The sequence below is a fragment of the Leptonotus elevatus genome, chromosome 16, assembly GCF_054856555.1.
Source record: "Leptonotus elevatus isolate MCC_2025b chromosome 16, RoL_Lele_1.0, whole genome shotgun sequence".
Classification (NCBI taxonomy): Eukaryota; Metazoa; Chordata; class Actinopteri; order Syngnathiformes; family Syngnathidae; genus Leptonotus; species Leptonotus elevatus.
Window position 1 is genome coordinate 11,425,995 of NC_141254.1, and position 21,678 is coordinate 11,447,672.

General features: G+C 40.8%; 3 protein-coding genes across 4 annotated transcripts in view; 2 read left to right on the forward strand and 1 right to left on the reverse strand.

Annotated features, from left to right (window-relative positions):
• The first annotated feature begins 2,253 nt into the window (after positions 1-2,253).
• On the forward strand, positions 2,254-7,912 carry ube2b (ubiquitin-conjugating enzyme E2B (RAD6 homolog)). Its single transcript, XM_086099092.1, has 6 exons — positions 2,254-2,506; positions 5,671-5,751; positions 5,958-5,983; positions 6,641-6,730; positions 6,808-6,896; positions 6,995-7,912. The coding sequence occupies exons 1-6, from the start codon at positions 2,463-2,465 to the stop codon at positions 7,121-7,123; spliced, it is 459 nt and encodes a 152-aa protein (XP_085955218.1). The 5' UTR covers positions 2,254-2,462; the 3' UTR covers positions 7,124-7,912.
• Positions 7,913-8,299: 387 nt separating this feature from the next.
• On the reverse strand, positions 8,300-9,585 carry xtbd1 (XRN2 binding domain containing 1). The gene is made up of 3 exons (XM_086099012.1): positions 9,318-9,585; positions 8,587-8,695; positions 8,300-8,513 (listed from the first exon to the last, which is right to left on the reverse strand). The coding sequence occupies exons 1-3, from the start codon at positions 9,530-9,532 to the stop codon at positions 8,505-8,507; spliced, it is 333 nt and encodes a 110-aa protein (XP_085955138.1). The 5' UTR covers positions 9,533-9,585; the 3' UTR covers positions 8,300-8,504.
• Positions 9,586-10,657: 1,072 nt separating this feature from the next.
• Positions 10,658-21,678, forward strand: part of jade2 (jade family PHD finger 2) — a 45,170-nt gene continuing 34,149 nt past the window's right edge. Inside the window, exons 1-3 of one of the 2 annotated variants that reach the window (XM_086098357.1) lie at positions 10,658-11,391; positions 14,538-14,601; positions 17,038-17,123. In XM_086098357.1, the coding sequence (XP_085954483.1) occupies positions 14,538-14,601; positions 17,038-17,123 (150 nt within the window). In that variant the 5' untranslated portion in view covers positions 10,658-11,391. The remainder of the gene's footprint in view (positions 11,392-14,537; positions 14,602-17,037; positions 17,124-21,678) is intronic. The other variant, XM_086098356.1, reaches the window with a different exon arrangement.

The window sequence follows — 21,678 nt, forward strand, 5'->3', positions numbered from 1 at the left end:
GGTTCAGCGTGGACTACACATAACAAAACACATGAAAATGGAACTGAATTTAACTGTACGTCAGCCATTTTGGGGGAATTCCAGGGCTCGTAATTTGACATCCCCAGCAACAACAAACAAAAAAAGCTTAATTTTTAGTGCTGTAATCAAGCAGATCCAGCAGGTGGCGCTATACTTAGTGTCCACTTTTTGGGATCCCTGTCAGAGCACCAGCAAATATAACTCGTTTAATCTGACTTAATCGTTCCGTCGATGGAGTTTCAGGCTATCAATAGAAAAGGCGAGGTGTTTAAATAGCACAACAAGAATGTAGGTCACATGGAGAGTAGATCGTCATTTGAACCTTCAGAGTTCCACGAAGTCCGAACTGAACTCAAACTGTTGCCGAGTGTCAAAACAAATAGAGGAGAAGAAGGCATTTCCGCCTCCTGTGGAGAAGTGTGTGTGTGTGGGGGGGGGGGGGGGGGGGGGGTGCTAACCAATAAAGCAACACAGGGACAAATTAGCCTTGCGCGTAACAGAATACTTGAGGTAAACGTTGCCACATGGAGACATTCCCACCATCTGTATCTTCCTCCAGTCTTGTAGATGGCGGCAATGCTCATTGGACCGGATACAATGATTTCTCTGCGGCTACGGTGAAAATGCCATCGTTTATGACATACAGTTGTACCGATATGTCTGGGAGAAGCGCTACATGTACATGTCATTGCTAAGAAAAATACTTTTTTTTTCTTTTATAAGGTATATGTATCTGGGTGCATCATGTTGTCAGAGATATCAAGAATCAAGTAAAGCACATTAACTCATTCACTGCCATTGACGGTTATAGACGTCAAAAAATCATTTGAACTATTTCCATTAGTTAGTTATAGGACAACCGTGACTGAAGCCAAAGAGGGCAGCCATTTTACAGTGCCACTTTTATTGACAACTTTTTTTTCTTTCTCTAAAAACACTAAGATTCCTGTATGGAGTCACCGCAATTATTTTTTTTCATTCACTGTCATTGACGGCTATAGACGTCAAAAATTTATTTGAACTATTTCTATTAGTTTAAAAATGTTTTCCACTTTTGTTAACAAGAGTATGAAAACCTAGATATTTTTTGGGGGGAAATACAGACATAAAATGTGTGATTAATTAAAAATTGTAATCGCAATTATTTTTTTATCGTAATTAATTGCATGACTTGGCTAGTTAACTCACAATTATTCACAAATTGTATATCTGGTCTAAATATACAATAAAAAAAATATAGGTTTTCATACTCTTGTTGGGAAAAAAAAAGAAAAAAATTAACTAATAGAAATAGTTCAAATGAATTTTTGACGTCTATAGCCGTCAATGGCAGTGAATAAGTATTCAAGTATGATTAAAAAAAATTTGTGGTGACTCCATACAGGAATCTTAGTGTAAAACACGCACTGATAAGTGTTTTCAGAGAAAGAAAAAAAAGTTGTCAGTAAAAGTGGCACCGTAAAATGGCTGCCCTCTCTGGCTTCAGCCACGGTTGTCCTATTAACAGTTACAATCCATTCATATAGAAGTCTGTGATCTGATTGTTCAAAAATATTATTTTTTTGTATATTTTTAAAGGATTGATTCAGACATGTTTTCGATAAATATATATTTTTTCGGTTGCCTGAGTATCTGTTACGTGGATACGCTAAACACCTCTGTCTGCATGTGTTGCTACTGTTTGTGTTCAAACTTAGTTGTAAAGGTTTTAACGACAGATACTGTACTCGTTTTGTTAGTTCGTCTAGGGCGTTTTCCATTACGTGTTAGCATGAAACTAGCAGACTATCAGGTTGTTGTTTTTTTGGTTCGGTTAAATGCACATGTAACTCCCTATGATTAATTATTATGATTAATGTTTGGTTTTACAGAAGCAGCTTGTTGAGAAGTTAACTACCACCTTCTAGTCAGTGCTTATAATTATAATAATATTAATAATAATAAATGGCAAATATTGGTGCCTAAATTGTCCAATTTTCCATATCACAAAAACAATCATTATGTATTTTGGGGGTTGGGACCTGGAATGATCTTTGAAGGTCCACCGCCGACTGTCCACGTTTGAAATTACCCTCAAACCTACAATCCATGACTACTGTATATCCATAAATTCAGTCTTGATCCCAAATGTTGTTGTGGGCTCTTAACGTGCCCATGGCACAACTGTTACATGGCCACGTGTGCGTCATTAAAGGGGCAGGGCCTCTGCTGGTGAGCTCCGTCAGTCAGTGATGTCATCACATGGAGTGAGCCTGCCAGACGCTTGTTTTGAGGGAGGGAGAAAGAGAAAGAGAGAGAGAGAGAGGGAAAGAGAGAAAGAGAGAGAGAGGGGGAGAGAAAAAGAAAAGGGGGGCTCCTAGCGGAAGAATAGCGCCGCTCGTCAATCGATTGATGCTCCTGCTTTTCCTGTATATACATTGTTGTTTTTTAAATTTTCAATAATGTCCACCCCGGCGAGGAGACGTCTTATGAGGGATTTTAAAAGGTACCGCAGTCCCTTTTTTCCCCTTCCTATACGTGTGTGTGCTGCTAGCAGTGTTAGCCGATGAAGCTAATTCCGGCTATCTTAGCTTAGCTCGAGCAACCGGCGAGCAGACCGAACCCAAGCTGCTCTTTTAGTTGACGAGATGTTTATTCAGGTGGTCCACCTTGCCGTTTGGTGCCGTGTTTGCGGTGACACTCGAAATTCTGCGACAATTCCAACCGAAGGGAGTTGTTTTGTGGACGCCGCTGTTTAGCGTTGGTGTGCCAGTCTGTTGTTTTTTGGTGATGAGATTACCATTACAGGGACGACCAACCGAAACCAGTTTAATTGCTCGCGAAATCAACACAATCAGATGATGTCGGCACTTCTGTTCGATTACAAGCAGCAATTTGGTGGCGCATCTTTAATTTTTAATGTTATTTTGGGTAGCAATGTGGCTTAAAGGATAGATTTCATCAGGGTTGTTGTGTGCTTTTAAAATGGCTGAGTGGCAATGGTTGTTGTATCGGAAGTATCGCCAATCTGTTGTCATGCGTCGAATCGTACCCGTGTGTGTGTGTGTGTGTGTATTAATGCCAATTTGGGCAGAAATGTGGCGTACAGGGGAGGGTGTATGTTTGTAAAATGGCTAAGTGTCAATGGTGGTTAGACACTTGTGCCATCCTTGTGTGTTATAGTCAAGTTTGTTTGTATAGCCCTTAAAGCAACACTAAGGAACTTTCAGTTTATGTTGATTATGGCGCCGCCATATGGACAGAATGAGCGCATTGCGTCGTTTTTTTCCTCCTGCGTCGACATTCAAATTGACGTCCGTCTTTGTAACGAATGGGTAAAGGGTGAAGTGACGTATGCCATAAAGCAGTCAACACATTTGTAGTTTTTTTGTGTGGCAGTGTTCCTACCATCCTCTACCAATATGATACAGACCCCCTCAGGTACCATTCAACTAGTTTTAAGTCAAGGTTTCATCAGAAGAATTATGAAAATATTGGAAAGTTCCTTAGTGCTGCTTTAATCAATATTTATTATATCTTATGGTGCTGTAGGATGTTAGATGAAACATCATAAGTGTCTGATGAGATGAAGCGCTGGAAGGTGGCTCCAGCACCCTGTCAAACCAGCAGAGGAGGAAATGACAGTAAAAAGGCCAAGATGCAGAGGCAGCTTTCATACTGTGTGTGTGTGTACTGTTTGCCGAGTGATCCTGTTCCACGCCGGTCCTATGGGGGCAGTATTAGTTTCTTAATTTCCGTGGTAATTGGCCATGTAATTGGAGTGTCGTCCTGCTAACTCAAACTTCTCGCTGGCTCATGCTTTACATGCCCGAAGGTATTTAATAGAGAGCCATGCATTTATTGAAGTGTTTTCATGTATTTTTACACTTCATGACAGCAATATGCAACCCGCTGTCATATTCCATATGTCGTCCCCCGTGTGTGTGTGCTGTGTTGTGAAAACGCCGAGGTATTGTGGAAAGCTGCCGAAGCAGGAGGACACCAGATAAGGTGTCGTGTAACCCTACGCTCGTCCCCAGGTGCTAAAGCGTGTCCCGCTGAAGCCAAGTCGACAATGGCAACATTCCTGGATCACCCAGTGTGTGTGTGTGTGTGTGTGTGTGTGCGCACAACAACACACAGGTGACTGCTTTCAGCTTGGATGTTGTTCACAAAGTCAGCCTCAGTAGGACTTGGAAATAATCAGCTGAAACCGTGTTCGAGCAAACCACAGCATTCAGTACACTTGGTCAACATCCCATTTGCGTGGATTTGGAGTTGTTGCGCCCCCCAATAAAATGTAAAGAAATATACACATGAATGCATTTCACTGGACAAAAAACTCCAACTCACAATTTTTGTAAGATTGCAACTTTATTCTTGTATGATTCTGACTTTTTCTTAGAAACTTTGATTTATTATTTTTTGTCATAGAGAATTTTGAGTTATTTCCACAAATACTACGAGTATCCATCTTGTACTGCTTCCACTGACATGTTCGAAACTGACTTTTTTTTCTTTTCTTTTTTTGGTCTGACCAATCAGGCGTAGTTTAGGGCGGGACATGCAGCTGTGACAAAACCACGGAGCGACGACGCCGGGGGAAACAAATAAACCTAACATAGACGAATGGACGCGCCAATAAATTCTGTTCTCGCAGAATTACTCACCGTTTCCTTGTTGAATGTTGAGCAGCGAGAGGCACTTCGTGCATTTTTATCTGCTTTTTTTTTCCTAAGACAAGACTGAAGACAATATTTTTCATCCGTTGCCCTGATTGGTCAAAACAAACGTGCAAAAAAAGTATATAAGAATTTTTTAAATAATAGCCAATTCAACATTATTTTTGAAACGTTATCGTAACAAATAATGTGCCGCAGATCTTTTCAAAGCAATGTGACATCACAAAGGTAAATAAAAAATTGACGATGGTTATAACAATGTAAAAAGAACAAAACATTCTGTGTTCACATTGATGACACGTGTGATGTCACATTTGATGCTGACACGGCAAAAACAAAAACTGGTCCATAAATGTACATTTGTACTACTGATTTGATATTTTCGTAGTTTTTAATCCATTAATCACCTAATGTGACGCCTATAAGAGGATGACTGACCAATTCTTCATTTTGTGGCGCGAGCCACAACCGTCAGAACATCCAAAAGTGTTGAGCAGAGTGTGTCTGTGCCAGGGAAGATCTCGGGGGAGCTTACGGTTAATGAGGTTAATTGCGGTGCGTCAGCATTCTCACACGCACACACGCACACACACACACACACGCACACACACACACACACAGATGGACCTGGCGTGTAAACTCTGATCAGAGCTGATATTAGTCTGGCACTTGGCCTAATCTGTGGTGTTGCCGTGGCGACCAAACATCAGGTGTTCAGGATGTATTGTTTGTAGCTCATAGGATTATACCTTTCTTGTGGAAAAACGTCATACTTTTAAGATGACAATTTTTTCGTTAATTATTTGGATGATTTTTTAAATTATTTTTTAATAAGTCCTTTTTTCAAAAATGCCAACTTTTTCTCCAAAAGATAAACCAAACATCAAATGTGGCTTTGGGAAAGCCGCACATTTTGGATGCTCGACAAGTTTTTGATTGACTTTGGTGTGACTTTTTTTTTTTCACGTTTTTTGTCTGTCCCGTGCAGACTTCAAGAGGACCCTCCCACCGGTGTGAGCGGAGCGCCTTCGGAGAACAATATCATGCTTTGGAACGCTGTTATTTTTGGGTGAGTCAACGCACACCACCCAACGTTCTTTTCATTTGTTGTTGTTCCAACCCGCCGTCGACCTGGACATGTAATAATAAATAGTTATTATGTCATAGTGGATGCACTTTGTTTTCACAGTCAACCTAGAAATAAAGCAACAGTGCGGACTTGCTTCACATGCAGCGTTATTGATGATAATGACTGATTTCTCTTGGTCTTTACAGGCCTGTCGGCACGCCATTTGAAGATGGTGAGGTCCTCCATTTTGTGATCTTTCATTGTTATATGTAGAAAAATGTAAACATATCTTTAATTGTGCTACTGAGCACTTGAGTGGGCTAACTCAAGCTTAAGTCAAGTGCAGGAACGAATAGAGACCGATGAATAGGTACAAATCAGTGTAGTTCCAATATTTACATATAGGGGGCAGTCGTTTAATGCAGTCAGCACTACTTTTTTTTCTTTGCTTGGGTGCTTCTGCGTTTTATAGTCCAGTTACAGTATGTTATTTAGCATTTTTGAGGAAAAATGTATGTATTTAACAGATGTATGGATTTATACCTTTTTTTTTCCAGCCCGCCTTAAATCTTAAAATCACACCACATGCCAAAACAACAAACAAATTTTGAGGTAGCCCATTGGCTCAATCCTTTTAATAAGGTTTTATTTTAATTAAAAAAAAAAAAACACTTGTAGTCTTGTAAGATGACTTTATCTCTGACTTTTTCCTCAGTATACTGTGATCTTTTTGAGAAAAAAAAAGTTTTTAGTGAAGGAATGCAACTTGAATCTCCCTAAATTATGATGCTTATCTCTGAAAAATATGACCTAATCATCAGCAGATTGCAACTTTTTTTTAGTCAAGAAATAATGACTTAATTCAAAATATTTTTGTGTGTGTCTGCAGGAACGTTTAAGCTTCTGATCGAGTTTTCTGAGGAGTACCCTAACAAGCCTCCCACGGTTCGCTTTGTATCACGAATGTTTCACCCCAATGGTAAAATGAATGCTCAACACATTCCCACAAGTATTTTAAAATATATAGTTCTTTTTTTTTTTTTTTTGTCCCCTCAGTGTACGCAGATGGCAGTATATGTTTAGACATCCTCCAGAACCGCTGGAGCCCCACGTATGACGTCTCGTCCATACTCACCTCCATCCAGGTGGGTGCTGTCCTCCGCCATCCCCAAGTCCCTAAAAACAGTTTTGTCAAACATTTATCAAATCAATTGATCTATTTTTCTTTCTTTCCACTCTTAAGTCTTTGCTGGACGAACCCAACCCCAACAGCCCGGCCAACAGCCAGGCAGCGCAGCTCTACCAGGAAAACAAGCGCGAGTATGAGAAACGAGTGACGGCCATTGTGGAGCAGAGCTGGGTGGACGTGTGAGACCCTCAACCCAAAACTCCCCTCTTCCTTCCTCCCGCTCCCACTTGTTCATTTTACCTTGTGTGCGTGCGCGCGTGTGTGTATGCGCATATCAGATGAACTCAACAAGTGCCACCCTGCAAAGAATATCAAAAAACTACGGACGTTCTATCAAGGGAGTGAAGGCGGAATCATGTTTTTGTTTCCTTTTTTATTTTCCAATTTTTTTAATTGCATGTTGTCAAATAAGTTATTGCTAACAGAACTCGTAATATATCTTTGTGTTTTTTTTTTTTTTTTGATACGCTGTCAGTGTGCTGCTACTTGGTTTGTTTGAAAATGGCAGTTTCATGACCAAATTCCTTTTTTCTCCCCAATAGGTTGCTTAAAAAAAGCCTTTTGATTTGATATATTTTTTAAATCTCTAAAGAACAATCTGTTATTTGAAGGTGAGTCTCACGATGACTGAGGTATTCCCCGCCCCGAGGTAGAAGAAGCAACGCGTCCAAGGACAAAGTGTGGTGAGTCAGGCAAAGTTTGTATTCTGGAGGGATTTTTTTTCCGGATTAAAAAGGACTGAAAGACATGCCGGAAATACCCCCCACCTCCCAAAAAAAGTCACTTCCCTGTATCCAAATAAAAAAGGCTGGGAAATTGCGACAAAAGAAAACAAAAACTGACGTTGTGGCATCATGTATGTAGGATTTGTTCCGACTGAGCAGAAGGGACATGTTACATTTGTCAAAGGAAAGTATACTTACTATAATAATATGCTGTATAAAAAAACATAAAACTCATTTTTTCAGATGACTTTTGCTATTGTGTTTTTTTGCTTGATGCTCTCCTAGGTAGTTTCTTACACCCTCGTGAAAAAATGGGCTAAGTGTGGCAATCTGACAGGATGAAAGTTGTATTTTATCGACAAGTTGGAATCTGACAAGAATAGTTGCATTAGTCCTATAAGTTGCATTGTATTTCTTAGAATAAAGTCAAATTGTATCCCCCAAAAATCGTTTGAGTTTTCAGAATTATGTTTTTCAACAAATAAATGACAATTGTATTTTTTGGCTACAAAAAGTTTTACTCTAGCAAATAGTTGTATTTTAATTATAGAATAATCATTTTTTTATCAGGAATTTAAGGGAACGTATACCAAGTACGATTATTTGATACAAGAAAGACAACAGAACTCCCAGGTTACCTTTCATCCTTTATGTAAAAGCTATAAAAACAAGTACACTATAAAAATTAAATACAACACCAGTGAAATGTCCATGCTGGCATCATGCATTAATTCTTTTTTTTTTTTTACCATACAGTCAGTCTATAGATGAGAAAAGCCAAATGTGGTCACACAAGCACAGCCTGTATGTTCCAATTCCAAACAGCAAGGACGAGTCCATCATTTTCCCTGTAACCACAGAATGCTTGAGTCAGCAGATATTCTATATATGTAGTATTTTAATATGCAGTCTGGACTGTACCTGCTGCTGCTGCTTTATAATCTCATCTCTTGTCTTGAAGACAGGCGCGTCCTCCACCTCGATGCCCTCGGCCATTTCTTTCACTTTGTCGAGGAGCTCCTTGCTATACCTACCACAAACACACACAAAAAAAAGTTTTACATCTAGATACTGTTCCTACCATAAAACACACAGTCCTCAATCATTGTTTTATTTCATGTAGATTACCTCTGTGCAATTTATTTGGTGTTTCAATACGAATGTACATAACTTTATTTTAAGTTTTTAAAACATAATTTGGGTTTCTGTAATTTGCACCGACGTGCGTTTCATTTTACGAACAAAGGGGGCAGTAGCGACTTGAGGATGTAGCATCGTTACAGTGGTGAACAATGAAGAAGACTAGTAAATTATTTTACGTGAAAGAAGTATTGTCAAACATTTTCGAATATTTCGTCTTAATTTCTTAACAGTTTAAATTTAGTATTGGTTTACATAAATCACGAAAAACATACTTCCAAATGGACATTTTCTAGTAGCTATTCATTTTACAGGCAGAGGGGGCCGTAGCGAGCACACACGATCGTAACCAAGGCGCCGGAAAGCGACAAAGAAGACGAGGCACCACACGTGTTATTTAGTAATTAAGCAACTGTTAAAACTTAGAACAATGTTTTTTTAATGAACCACGAATAAACGAAACATGTAATTGACTTGTTCTACTTGTCTACTCTCCGATATTGTATAGTTACCGGCAGCCGAGGAAGACGTTGTTGGCCCACACCATTGACAACGACAGCAACTGGTCCATCTGCAGCTCGCCCTCAAACTCGCTCATATTCCGCAGTATGAACTCCCTCCTGTGCACCCAGTGCTTGTCGCTCTCCCAATGTCCCCGTAACGTTTCCACTTGGTCGGCCACGGCACGGTTCTGCCGGATAAAATCGTTCACGTCCGCGACCGACATTTTGGTGATCAGTGATCCTCGCAGCTCGAGTACACGTCCGGTGTTTGGAAGCGTGACCCGGATGTTGTTGTTTTTTACTCTGCAGTTTGGGCACAGCAACATGCAGTGGTGGGAAAGTGTACTACAAGAGGCTGGTAAAATTAATCACAGAATTCATGAAAAGTTTAAATAAATTTAGCACAATAAGTTTGTCATATTGGGCTTGAAATTTCAGGAAAGTGAACAATGTGTATTTTAAGTTAGTGCATTACAGTATTGCAAAGACTAAAGTCCATTACACGTTGTGGGTGTAGTAAGTTAACCACTCTCAAATGAAACTACAATAAAGCAAAACTACTCAGATAGGAAGCTGTTTGCAGAGCAATGCTAAATGCTCAAATCTTAAGCATCCTTGTGATGTTAACCTCTTGCTCGCTGAGCTGTGGTCTCATACGATTTTCACTGCATGATCCTGCGAACTGCTCATAATATTTTGCAGCATGCCAATGCCATTGCCAAGCCGTAAGATAAGAACAGAGCATGAGGAGAACGATGGGAAATACATCACAACATACCTTGCAGCATAGTGGACCACATCGAGGCGATCTGATTGGGTGCTTGGCAATTGTCCAGCTTTGTCCTTTACTAAGGTGAAATGTGTACATATAATTAATGCATTACATATTTTTTTACATTTATTTTATAGTACGTCAATTTGACTGTGAAACCTTAGAGGACGGTGGGAGAGTATATACAGAAGATATAAAAAGTCTACACACTCCTGTTCAAATGCCAGGTATTTGTGATATAACAAAAAAAAATCAGATAGCAGTCAAAGACCACAAAACCTTCAGCCCTCTCCTAGAAAGCTAAAAAAAAGAAATAAAAGGAACGTTAATATATATATATATATATATATATGTGTGGATAATTTGACATGTTTGAAGTGGCACAAGTGAACACATAATTACACCATCCATTAATTAAATATCCATCCACAAATTAAATCTAATAAATAAGTCTAAAAATATTTGTACATTGTGTTCCATCGTCCTGTGCAAAATGACGTGCTCGACAGGCTGACTAAAAGTACCGTCTATCTCCCGTAGGGGGCGCTCGCACCTCAGCCTCAGTGCGACGAGAAAGTGCAACAACCGTGCTGCTCAATTCAAAGTACGCCATAAATATGGCGCCAAAAGAGTTTTCAAGCTGAAGCTCCACCGCTCCATTCCTCCTCCACATTTGTTTAGTCTCCCTCCCTCTCTCTCCATCTCTCTCTCTCTCTCCCTCTCTTTTTTTTAAGGAGGAGCGTGCAGGGCTGCTGGACGGAGGGGGACGTTCGTCTTGTGCATAGCCGCGACCAGCACCGTACTGCCGGGCCAGAGAGGGACGAAGAGGAGGAGGAGGAGGAGGAAGAGGTGGTAGCCTGGTCGTGTGTTTTGGAAGAAGAAGAAGAGAGGTGGAGGATTGCGAAACAAAACTGGACTGCAATCTTTTTGGGGACATCCAAGCCATTTTTTTTGGACGCTGGTGTATTTTCGTGTGGTGGGGGGGAAATGCGACATGATTTTTTCCAGTGAGCGGCATGTCGTGCGCCGCAAGCCGCTCGGCGCGCACTGAAAGGCGGCTGCAGCGGCGGCGACACCCCGGCCCCTCGGCTCCGTGACCTCCATCTCACTTTTTTTTTTCTAAATTTATTTGTGGATTTTATTTGGATTTCTTGTTGTTTTTTTTCCTCTCCTCCTAAGCTGTCAAGGTGGGTGGGCGGGGGAAGGGTCCTGTCAGCCCAACGTGGAAGTTAACCCAGAGGAACAACATTTACATGTGCTTGGATCTCGATGGTCTCCTAATCGGTGGGACCCCCTCCCCAGCAGAACAAGGTAAACATCCCTTTATTATGATGTTGTTTGATAGTATATGAATACAATTAGGTCTGTGGTTCTGATGCAGCACTTTGGCATCCCTCTTCGTACGCGTGAGAAGGTGTGTGATGGAAATAACACGTTTAAAGAGGAAATGCACATGTTGGTAGTGCGCAGGCGCGTTTTTAACCCCCCCACCCCCCAACAGAATAAGGTAAACACGCCCCTTATTAAATTGCGTTATAATTAATATTGCAGTAATAGAAAATTCATATAATGTCATGAAAAGCGGTTTGAGGTGCACTTGAGTGATTCCGATGCAGCACTTTGGAAATAAAGTATTAGATGCATGGTATTAAAGTACATATGACGTCATGATAAGCGGTGGCGGTCCACTGACTCCGCTGGTTCTGATGGCATTCTCCGTGAGTGTATGTCTGATGGAAGTAAAGCGTGGAAATGGGAAACGCACATGTCGGTGGTGCGCATGTGCGCGGTGGCAATGTTTTTTTTTGGGAGGGGGGGGGGGTGCTGTATGTTGGTGGGAGGGGGGTGGGGGGCGTAATGGCAACAAATTGTGCGCGATTCGCAGCGGCGTGCAAACCCAAACTTGCGATAGCGAGTCGGATGCAGTGCGCATGCGCGTTGGAGGGGGTTTGTTTGAGAAGTGCACCTTCACAGCCCTCGGAGGAATTGCAGGCTCCTTTGCATAGAGTATTGGGGAGGGGGGGGAGTGCTGGGCGGGGAGGGGGGGGAGTGCTGGGCGGGGGGGGGGTGCAATTTTGCTTTTAGGAAGGCAGAGCACGCCACTACACACGCTAGGGCACACACATACACTCACACACATCTAGGAATTAGAGCAACCCCTCTACCCGCACCTCCTTCTCCTCCTGCTGCTGCTGCTGCTTCGTGCTGTGCAGATCTAGCAAGCTCTGGAGGAAGAGGAGGATGAGGAAAAAGAGGAGGGTGTTGTTGTTGTGTGAGGGGGGGGGAGTCGTTTGGGGGTTCTGGTGGGTGTTTACCTCCAGTTCTTGTGTGGAAGTGACTGCAGCACCTTTTCCGTGTCAATAGAGCGACAGCTACTCCACAGCATCCTGAACAGGTGGAATGCATGGTTTTGATAGTTAATACAGAGCAAGGATGTGCGGGCAAAGCGCAGGTGGGCAAAAAAAATGTACCTGGTTAGGGTTTTAAGAAAGGGTTTAAATAGGTTTAAAAGTTGTGTCAGGGTTTCAAAGAAGGCTTGCAGGTTTATATTTGGGGTTTCATGCCTGAGTTAGTTTCAAATCAGGGTTTCATAGTAGAGTTAGAGTTTCAGTATAGGGTATCAAAGAAGGGTTGTTTTAATCGTGGGATAGGGTTTTAAAGAAGGGTTGGGGTTTTAAATTTGAGGTGTTATTCTTGGGTTAGGGTTTCAAACAAGGGTTAGGTTTTGAAATTAGGATTTGGAGCCTCGTTTAGTGTTTCAAAAAGGGATTTCAAAGTAGGGTTTCCAGTCAGTGTAAGTATTTCAAATTTGGGTTTAAATCCTGAATTAGGGTTGTGAAAAGGGGGTATTTGGTTTTTTGTTTTAATTTCAAACAAGGGTTAGGGTTTTAAAGTCGGGTTAGCCTGGTTTGGGGTTGCAACAAAGGGGGAGGTTTCAAATTAGGGTGTCAAATAAAGGTTAGGCTTTCAAATTAGGGTTTGGGATTCAATGCAGGGTTTGAAGACCGGGTTAGGCTTTCTAAGTAGGGTTTTCAGTCGACATTTCGTTGCCCAAAGGAGGGTGGCGGTGCCTTGAGGGAGGTCTGCGCTGTGCATTCTCGTTTTTGAATCAATGAAAGCACAATCGTCTGGAAACTTCTTGAATGTTCCCATTTCTGACACGACCCGCCCCCCCCCCCCCCCCACACACACACACACCACCACCACCATCAAACCCCCTTTTCCCAACATTACACACATTCGCTCACACACTCTTCAAACGCTCACACACACACACACACACACACACACACACACACACGTCCCCCCGCTGGGTTTGAAACCGGAGATGAGTCATGATGTGTGTGCGTAAATGTGCGTGTTTCATATCTCTCACCCCCCACCCTCACGGGGTCCTATGTGGCAGGATGTTGTTTACAAGCCTTCATCTTTTCATCCCTCATCCTTCCATCATCATATGACTCACACGTGTACATACAGTGGACACGTGTGTGTGTGTGCGTGCGCGTGAGACTCTTATGTATGTATATATGTGTGTGTCAGTGTGCTGGGCTGTGATTGGTTGAAAAAGGGGGTAAGGACCACCACGCGGTGCAGTGACGGGTTGAGGAAGAGGAGGAGGATGAAGAGGAAAGGGGAGGGAGAGCGACGTCATGCCGGAATGTACACCGTGTACATTTCAGGGTTGCAAGCCAGGGTTTGAAAGTTGGGCTTCAAATCATGATTCGGATTCCAAATAGGGCTGAATATCTGATTCAAATAAAGGTTTTAGGAATTTAGATTTCAAGCCTGAGATGGGGTTCCAAATTAGGGTTCCAAACACAGGTTATGGTTTCAAATTAGTGTTAGGGTCTGGAATTAGCGCTTCAAGTTGGGGGTTTGAGCGAATGGACGGCGTCCTAATACTTTGTGGTGTTTACACGCGCAAGAGTGAGGGATGAGGGACGGGTGAAGGTGAAAACGAGGATGCAAGGCAGGACACGCGCACACGCGCACACACACACACTCGCCCGTGCTATGAAGCAATTTATATGCAAAGATTCTCTATCAAACTGACTGACCTCTGCCTCCTGTGTGCGCGTGTTCCAAGGCAAACAGCCTGTGTTGTGTAGCTGTTTGTGCATCTGCCAGTAGTCAGTTAATGTGTGTTTATCATGGATGCATTTGTCAGTATCCCATGACGACCATAGCTCTTACTTAGTGCGCCAGTGTGTGCGTGTGTGTGTTCCTGGATACTGTGCAGTAATGTTCTACATATGGTATGTGTGTGTATATATATATATATATATATATATATATATATATATATATATATATATATATATATATGTTAAGATGATCTTTGAGGTTGATTCAACCCGCACCGATATGTTCATTTGTTGTGTTTTCATTGTTGGGCTTCTCACTGCTCTTTTTGTTGTCTTTCTTCCTGCCCCGGCTTGGTGCTGGCCCGGTAGATGGAGAGCGAGACAAAGAGGAGGAAGTATTCCACCAGCAGCAACGACTCGGACACCACCGACAGTAAGTTTTTATTTTCGCCGCATATAAAACGCATCACATACGGTTATGTTGCCAGGCTTGGCATTTAAGTTTATGTCTGAAGTTGAATACACAACCATGATATGATATACTTAAGTTTTTTTTTCCATTTGTTTGTATTTTTATCTTATTACTTTTTTTTATTTATTTTATTTTTATTTTTTTTTACTATTAAAACAATTTTAGAATCGTTCTCTATTTTTGTTTCGTAGAAGCTTTTTTTTTTTTTTTTACAATGTTTGGAATTTAATTTAAAAAAAATGTTTTGACTTAAAAAAAATTATATAATTTTTAAACTTAAATTTAGGGATGGTTGCGTACTGATACCAGGTATTGGTATTATTTAAAAATATATATTTTTATTAATATAAATAAATACATATTTAATTAAATATATTAAAATATAAATTTTATATTAAAGTATCGCATACTCATGGAGTCTGCAGATACCAGACACTGATGCATAAAGCAAAAAACAAACAAACATTTATTTATTTATTTGGAATTAAATATTATTAAGATTATAACTATGAATATTTCTATTAAATGTTTTTAAAAAAATTCTCTTTAAATCTATTTTACTTAGTACTTTTAACAATGTTTGACTTAAATAATTATTGTGTCATTTTTGTCTTTTTAATGAGTTGTTTTCATTCAAACATATTTGGACTTTTTATGACAAATTTTCATTAAACATGCAACTGTTTTTCATGTTCATTATGTGTTTATTTAAACTTTTTTTTTTGTCAAAACACACACTCACTAAAGCTGTTTTAATTATTTTTTTTATCCGTGCACACATCTTGACGACAGCTGTGTTGTGATGACGCTCAAGAACAACAATAATCACCTGCACATACACAGTTGTGGGTTTGCCCTTTTTCACTACACACACACACACGCACACACACACTACACATTTGACAGCATTGCCGAGTGGAGGTTTAATTCCAACTGGATTGTGCGACTGAAAGGACGAGACACTGACTTTAATGGAGGCAGTGTGTGTGGGTGATCATTAGCAGCCTGAACGTGTGTGCGTGCGTGTGTGTGCGCACGCGCGCTACCTCCCACTCAACATATTTTCCTCCATTGCTGCAAACACCCTAGTTATACTTGTGAAGTCTGAACAGACTAATTCACGCACACATACGCGAGGCAATTACACGTCAATTTCCGAGTCACTTTTTGTGAACAAACATTGATTTGAATCCCCTGTGAGACGTGTTTTGACAGGAAGTAGCAGTGCGTACGATGTCGGCTAGCTACTACGACAGCTGTGAGTGCTAGCTGTCGATCGGCTAGCTAGCCTACGCGACTCTCAGCCACTCGCTTTTTGTAAACAAAGGGACTTTGATTTAAATATTTGTTAACCGATTGGGAACTATTACAGGTTTTATTTTGTTTTGTTGCTACTTCCTGTTTTTTGCTTCACTGCTGTTGGCTTGATATAATGCTTAGCGAGCAAAGTTTGATTTAGATATTTTGTTACGGGTTAAAAGCTGTTATAGGTTTTATTTTGGTAAGTTTCTACTTCCTGTTTTTACTCCATCATCATTGACTTGATGGGACTCACAGCTTTTTGTAAACAAAGAGACTTTAATTTGGATTCTCTGTGAATGGTTTAGCACTCTTACAGCTTTCATGGTAGGTTGCTTGATACTTCCCGTTTTCACTCCTATGCTGTGGGCTCCATTGTATTCTTAGCCAGTAGCTGTTTGTAAACATACAGATTTCATCTTCTGCGGCTGGTTTAGCGCTCTTGAAGCTTTTATTTTGGTAGGTTGATACTTCCGTTTTTCACTCTACTGCTGTTGGCTTGATAGCGCACCCAGCTAGTAGCTTTTGGTGAACAAAGAACTTCGACTTGGATATATTCTGTAAACGTTGTTACAGATTTTATTTTGGTAGGTTGCTATTTCCTGTTTTTACTCCATTGCCGTTGACTCTGGACTCTTAGCCAGTTAAAGGGGTTTGATTTGGCTTTTCTGTGACTGGTTTAGCACTCTCTTACAGCTTTTATTATGGTATGTTAACACTTCCTGTTAGGGCTGTGCAATTACAAAAATAAAAGATTATTAAACCAAAAATTTGAATTGTTTAAATGTATATATTTGCATCTTAATTTAATTTAAAAATGACAAATTTAATACATCTTGTTTGGTCCAAAAGGAACTTACATAATTATAGTGTTTCAAATAATTTGATTTGTCTTAATATTTTTAAATGATTAAACATTTTCTTGTTTTGCACCCAAAAAATAATTGTTGGAATAATTGTGATTTCAATTATTACCCAAATAATCGTGATTATTATTTTTTCCATAATCGAGCAGCCCTACCTGCCGTCTTACTCCATCTTTGGCTTTACAGGATGCTCAATATGAGTTTTGATGTTTTTTTGTTGTGATCGTTGCAGGTCAGGTGACGTCGTGGTCCAGGTCGTCCAAGAACGCGGGTACCAGCATCACGTGGGTACGACATCAGCACAAGAAGCATTCGGAGGTGAGAGACAACCTGCACACGTCCCCAGTTGATTGGTCATTTGAGTTAAGGTTTCAAATTGTGTTGTGAAGCTTGGGTAGGGTTTCAAGTTTGGGTTGTGGTTTTACACTAGGGTTTTGGTTTCAAATTATGATTTGAAGGTTTTAAACAAAATTTACGGTATAGGGTTTTAAGCCTCAGTTGTGTTCCAAACAAGGGTTCGGGATTGATCCACTTTCAAGATAGGATTTAGGGGTCAAATTATGATGGTTCTACTCCTATGTTAGGGCTTTAAACAAAGCTTAAGTTTTCATGTGAGGGTTTCATGCCAGGGTTAATGTTTCAAGGATGGGATAGAATTTCCGATTCGGGTTTCAAACCTGGGTTAATATTTCAAATTAGGGTTGTAAGCACACAGTAACAACGTGTGTTAAAGTGGACCATACTGCCGTGTCTAAAAGTCAATACATTTGTCTGCCGACGCTGCTCCAACGGTCGGCACGGTGCGGTCGGACAAAGTGGCGGGTTGCGTGAGTGGTCGCCGTGAGCGGTCCCAGAGGACTCTCAAATGACTACCCTAGCGCATGAAGCGGAAAAACTGGTCGCTGCGAAGGACGTTCTGTGGCTTGCAGATTCCTCCCGCTTGACCAAAATAAATTTGGGGCTTGCGCTGAAAGCAATTAGCTGTTGCTATGCTAAGCTACGCTAAGTGCTAATCGTCTTTGATGTGACGTCATTCTAAATGTTTTGTTCTCGCCTTTGGAAATATTTTGCTTCAGGGATAGAAATGAGGATTTCTAAACAGGGTTGGCGTTTCACAGTAGGGTTTACAACTTGATTAGGGTTTCAAATTAGGATTGTCAGCCGATGTTATGATTCTATTTAGGCTTTTAAGACGACGTATTTATTAGGGCGATTAGATAACATTATTAAAAACACAATTGTTGCATTTCTGAATTAGGGTCTCAAGACCAGGTTAGAGTTTTAAACTTTGATTAGCTTTTGAAAATGTTGTTTCAAACCTGAGTTTCAGGTTTCAAAGTAGGGTTTGAAGAGTCGGAAGGGTTCAAATTTCAAGCCAAGGTTAAGGTATTAAGACTAAGTTATCATCGTTTCAAGTAGGCATTCAAGTTAGGATTTCATACAAGGATTACAGTCTCAGGGTTTGAGGCCTGAGCTCGGACTTTCAAGTAGGGTTTCAACTAGCAGCTCCATCATGTGGACAAAATTATTGGGACAACGCACTTCCCTACAGGAAAATGACAAAAGTATTGGGACACAGCTTTGACTGCGTCACAAGTGAGAAGTCGAGTGCCCTTCTCGGTTCCTCGGTGGGACTCAAACAGTCGACAGCCTGTCATTACACACGCGCACGCACAAACGCACACGCGCAAGTTAAACAGGGAGCCGCGCGTCTATTTATTGCTCATCCTCTACCGGAGTTTTTTCCTCGAAGGCCGACAGCCCCGCTGCTTTGATGAAGAGCGTTCGGGACGCTTACGGGAAGTCACAGTTTGCTTCTTGCGGCCAACGCTTTACTGGTAACGTTTTAAAAAAAAAAAAGAAAGAAAAAAAGAGCATGTGTGCATCCTGAGACGGCACAACAACTTCCTGTGTGTGTTTGTGTGTGTGTGTGTGTGTGTGTGTGGTGGTGGTGGTGGTGGTGTAGGGGGGGGGGGTGGATTTTAAAGTGGCTTCATTCATTCAAGCTAGTCTTGGGGGAAATGTGCCTGCTTGCTTGCTTGTAGCCCGCCGGGAACCGTTGACACTTGTCAAAACATGGCAACAACATTGCCCCCGGACACACACACACGAAACGAGAGTATTTGATGCAAAGTGCGAGTCAATATGGAAACAAAACCTTCCCAAAACACACATTTGTTCCTGGTGGACTATTACTATGCACGAGTGTATTCAAAGGTCTTACGCCTGGGTTCGGGTTTCAAAAGACAGTTAACGTTTCAAGACAGTTAAGGTTTCAAATTGGGGTTCCAAGACTGGGTTAGGGTTTCAAAGTAAGGCTTCATTAAGATTGTTGGCCAAACAAAAAATGTGTTTAGCAACAAGTACTTGACTATTTTTTGTTATTGACTAAGCAAATTTTGTTTATCAAACAAAACATCTGCACCGTCCTGCGCGATTAGTAAGACGCCGAGACCGGCGTATGCATTGTTGCTTAATTTGTGTGTGCGCGCATGTGTGCTAGCTGGCTAGCAGCTGTTGTAGCTCATTATGGTCTGGTCGAAACAGCTGTGCAACGCTATGGCGACCTGATGATCACAGCAACAGGAATGTGTGTAAGTAAAACATCTGTATTTTACTCCAATGAACTAATAGCTGTTGTGTAGTACACATTTTGTTGTTGTATGTTTATTACTGTTATTGTTTTTGTTTTGTTTAAAAAAAAAAAATCGCGTTTAAATCAACTCAAAATCATCTCAACACACTGATATTCATCCAACTTGCTAGCTTGTTCGTGACATAGCTAGTCATTAGTTAAGATTTACTTGAGTACTTATATAGTTAGCTATGTAGTCAGCTAAGTAGTTAATTTTTTTTTTTCGGTAGTTGTGTTAGTTATCTATCTAGCTAAGTAGTTAATATGTTAGCTAGCTGGCTGAGCTGATAAGCAGTTATCTAGCTAACGACTAATAGCTGGCATTTAGTCCCTTAGCTTGTAGCTAAGCATTAATTAGCTTTCTAAATAGCTAGCTACTTTGTCAGTTAGTTAGTTAGCCAAGTAAGGTAAGTAAGTAAGTAAGGTATTTGTTTACTTAAATAGCTAGCACAGCAAAGCATGCGAGCTAGCTAGCTAAGTAGTTAGTCAGTTATTGGTGCGCTAAATAGTTTGTTAATAGCTACCTCTCATTAATAGTCAGTTGGCTTTCTGAATACAGTATTTATACAGTTAGTTAGTGAGCTAAGTAGTTTTTGTTAGCATTTTTTTTCTGCTTTTCTGATAGTTAATAGTCTGTACTGTAATAATTGCAAAAGTGAATCAAATTGTCAGTTGTAGACCAGACCTCTTTAAAGAAGTTCATGAAAATTATAAATTTCTATTTCCACCGCAACATTTGTCGGCCAGCATTCTGGAACAGATTATTTTCCCTTAAAAAATAAAAATAAAAAAAGGAAAATGTGATATTACATGTAATGCATTCCAGCTATGCATCAGCCAGTGTTGGTGATGTCTTGAAAATGTTCCGATGCCAGCGTGTTTTGACCCCCCCGCATTAATGATGTATATGTTGATTTTTGTTTTTAAAGCACTGCTTCCCGTAAGTGGGTCACATCTTCTTCCTCGCAGACATTTGTTAGCACGTTCGTCTATTTACACCACGCTCTCAAGAAGTGAGAGGAGAAGAAGGAGGGGTCTCTCAAGTCTCCTTCATTCTCTGGCTTGTCAGTGACCCACTTTTTTCTTTGTAGGTTTTCAGAGCGCGTTTGCTGCCTCACACTCACTCTTACGCTCGTACTCTACTCGCTTCATATTCATGCTGTCACGCTGCCTTCACACCTGGGAGCCCAGCTTTCCCGAAATAGGGTTTGCAGCCGGCGTTGGGGTTTTAGATTAGGGTTTCATTTCAAGTTACGGTGTCAATTCTGGATGCATTTTTTTTTGTTTTAAATTAGTGTTTGAAGCAAAGATGATGGTTTCAGTATACTGTAGTGTTTCAATTAGAATCTTGAGCGAAGGTTAGGGTTTTAAAGTCGGTATTCAAGGCAGGGTTTTTGCTTCATGTTAAGGTTTCAGATTAGGGCTTCAAGATAAGGTTAGAATTTTTTAATTTGGCTTTCAAGCTTGGGCTATGGTTTGGAGAAAAGTTTAATTAATGCCTGTTAGAAATTCAAAATAGGGTTTCAAATGAGGGGTTTGACACAGCATCGGTTAGGGTTTCAAACAAGGATGAGGTTTTGTAGTTCAGGTTTGAGAGATACTGTAAGTGATTCAAGACAACGATTATGTTTCAGGTTTCGAGTTTAGAAGTAGGGTATCAAGTTATGGATTCAAGCCTGGGTCAGAGTTTACAAATTGGGTTTCAAATGAGGGTTTCAAGCTCGGTTTCGGGTGTCAAGCAAATGTTAGGGCTTTGGGAAAAAATGCAATTAGGGTTAGGGCTGTAAATTAGGAAGTCATATTAGGATTTCAAGCTTGGGTTCGGTTTATAAAATTAGGATTTGAAACCTGGCACAGCATTAACGCTAATGTGCACCCCAATGAATACCACATCACAGGTGCAGCTTCCATTTGTGAGCACTTGACTAGACTTTTTTTCCACTTGAGCTTGCAGCACATCTGCTGACTTTTATTTTCTCTCTCTTTTGTCCTTTTTTTGCATTTCCTTGAATGCGTCTGTCTGCGTCGCTAACGAGCTCGCGCCAGTGGCAGGATGTGACATTTGTCGTCCCGAGTAGGAAATCCCATTCACGCTTCTGTGGCGTCTTTTTATGTCCATTGACGGCTTTTACGTCTAACTTGAGGGGGGAGAACTCAAAGGACCAGCCGTCATCTTGAGTGGGACTCTTTTCATTCATGTTCAAAGGAGACGAAAAAAAAGCAGTTTCTTCGTGACAC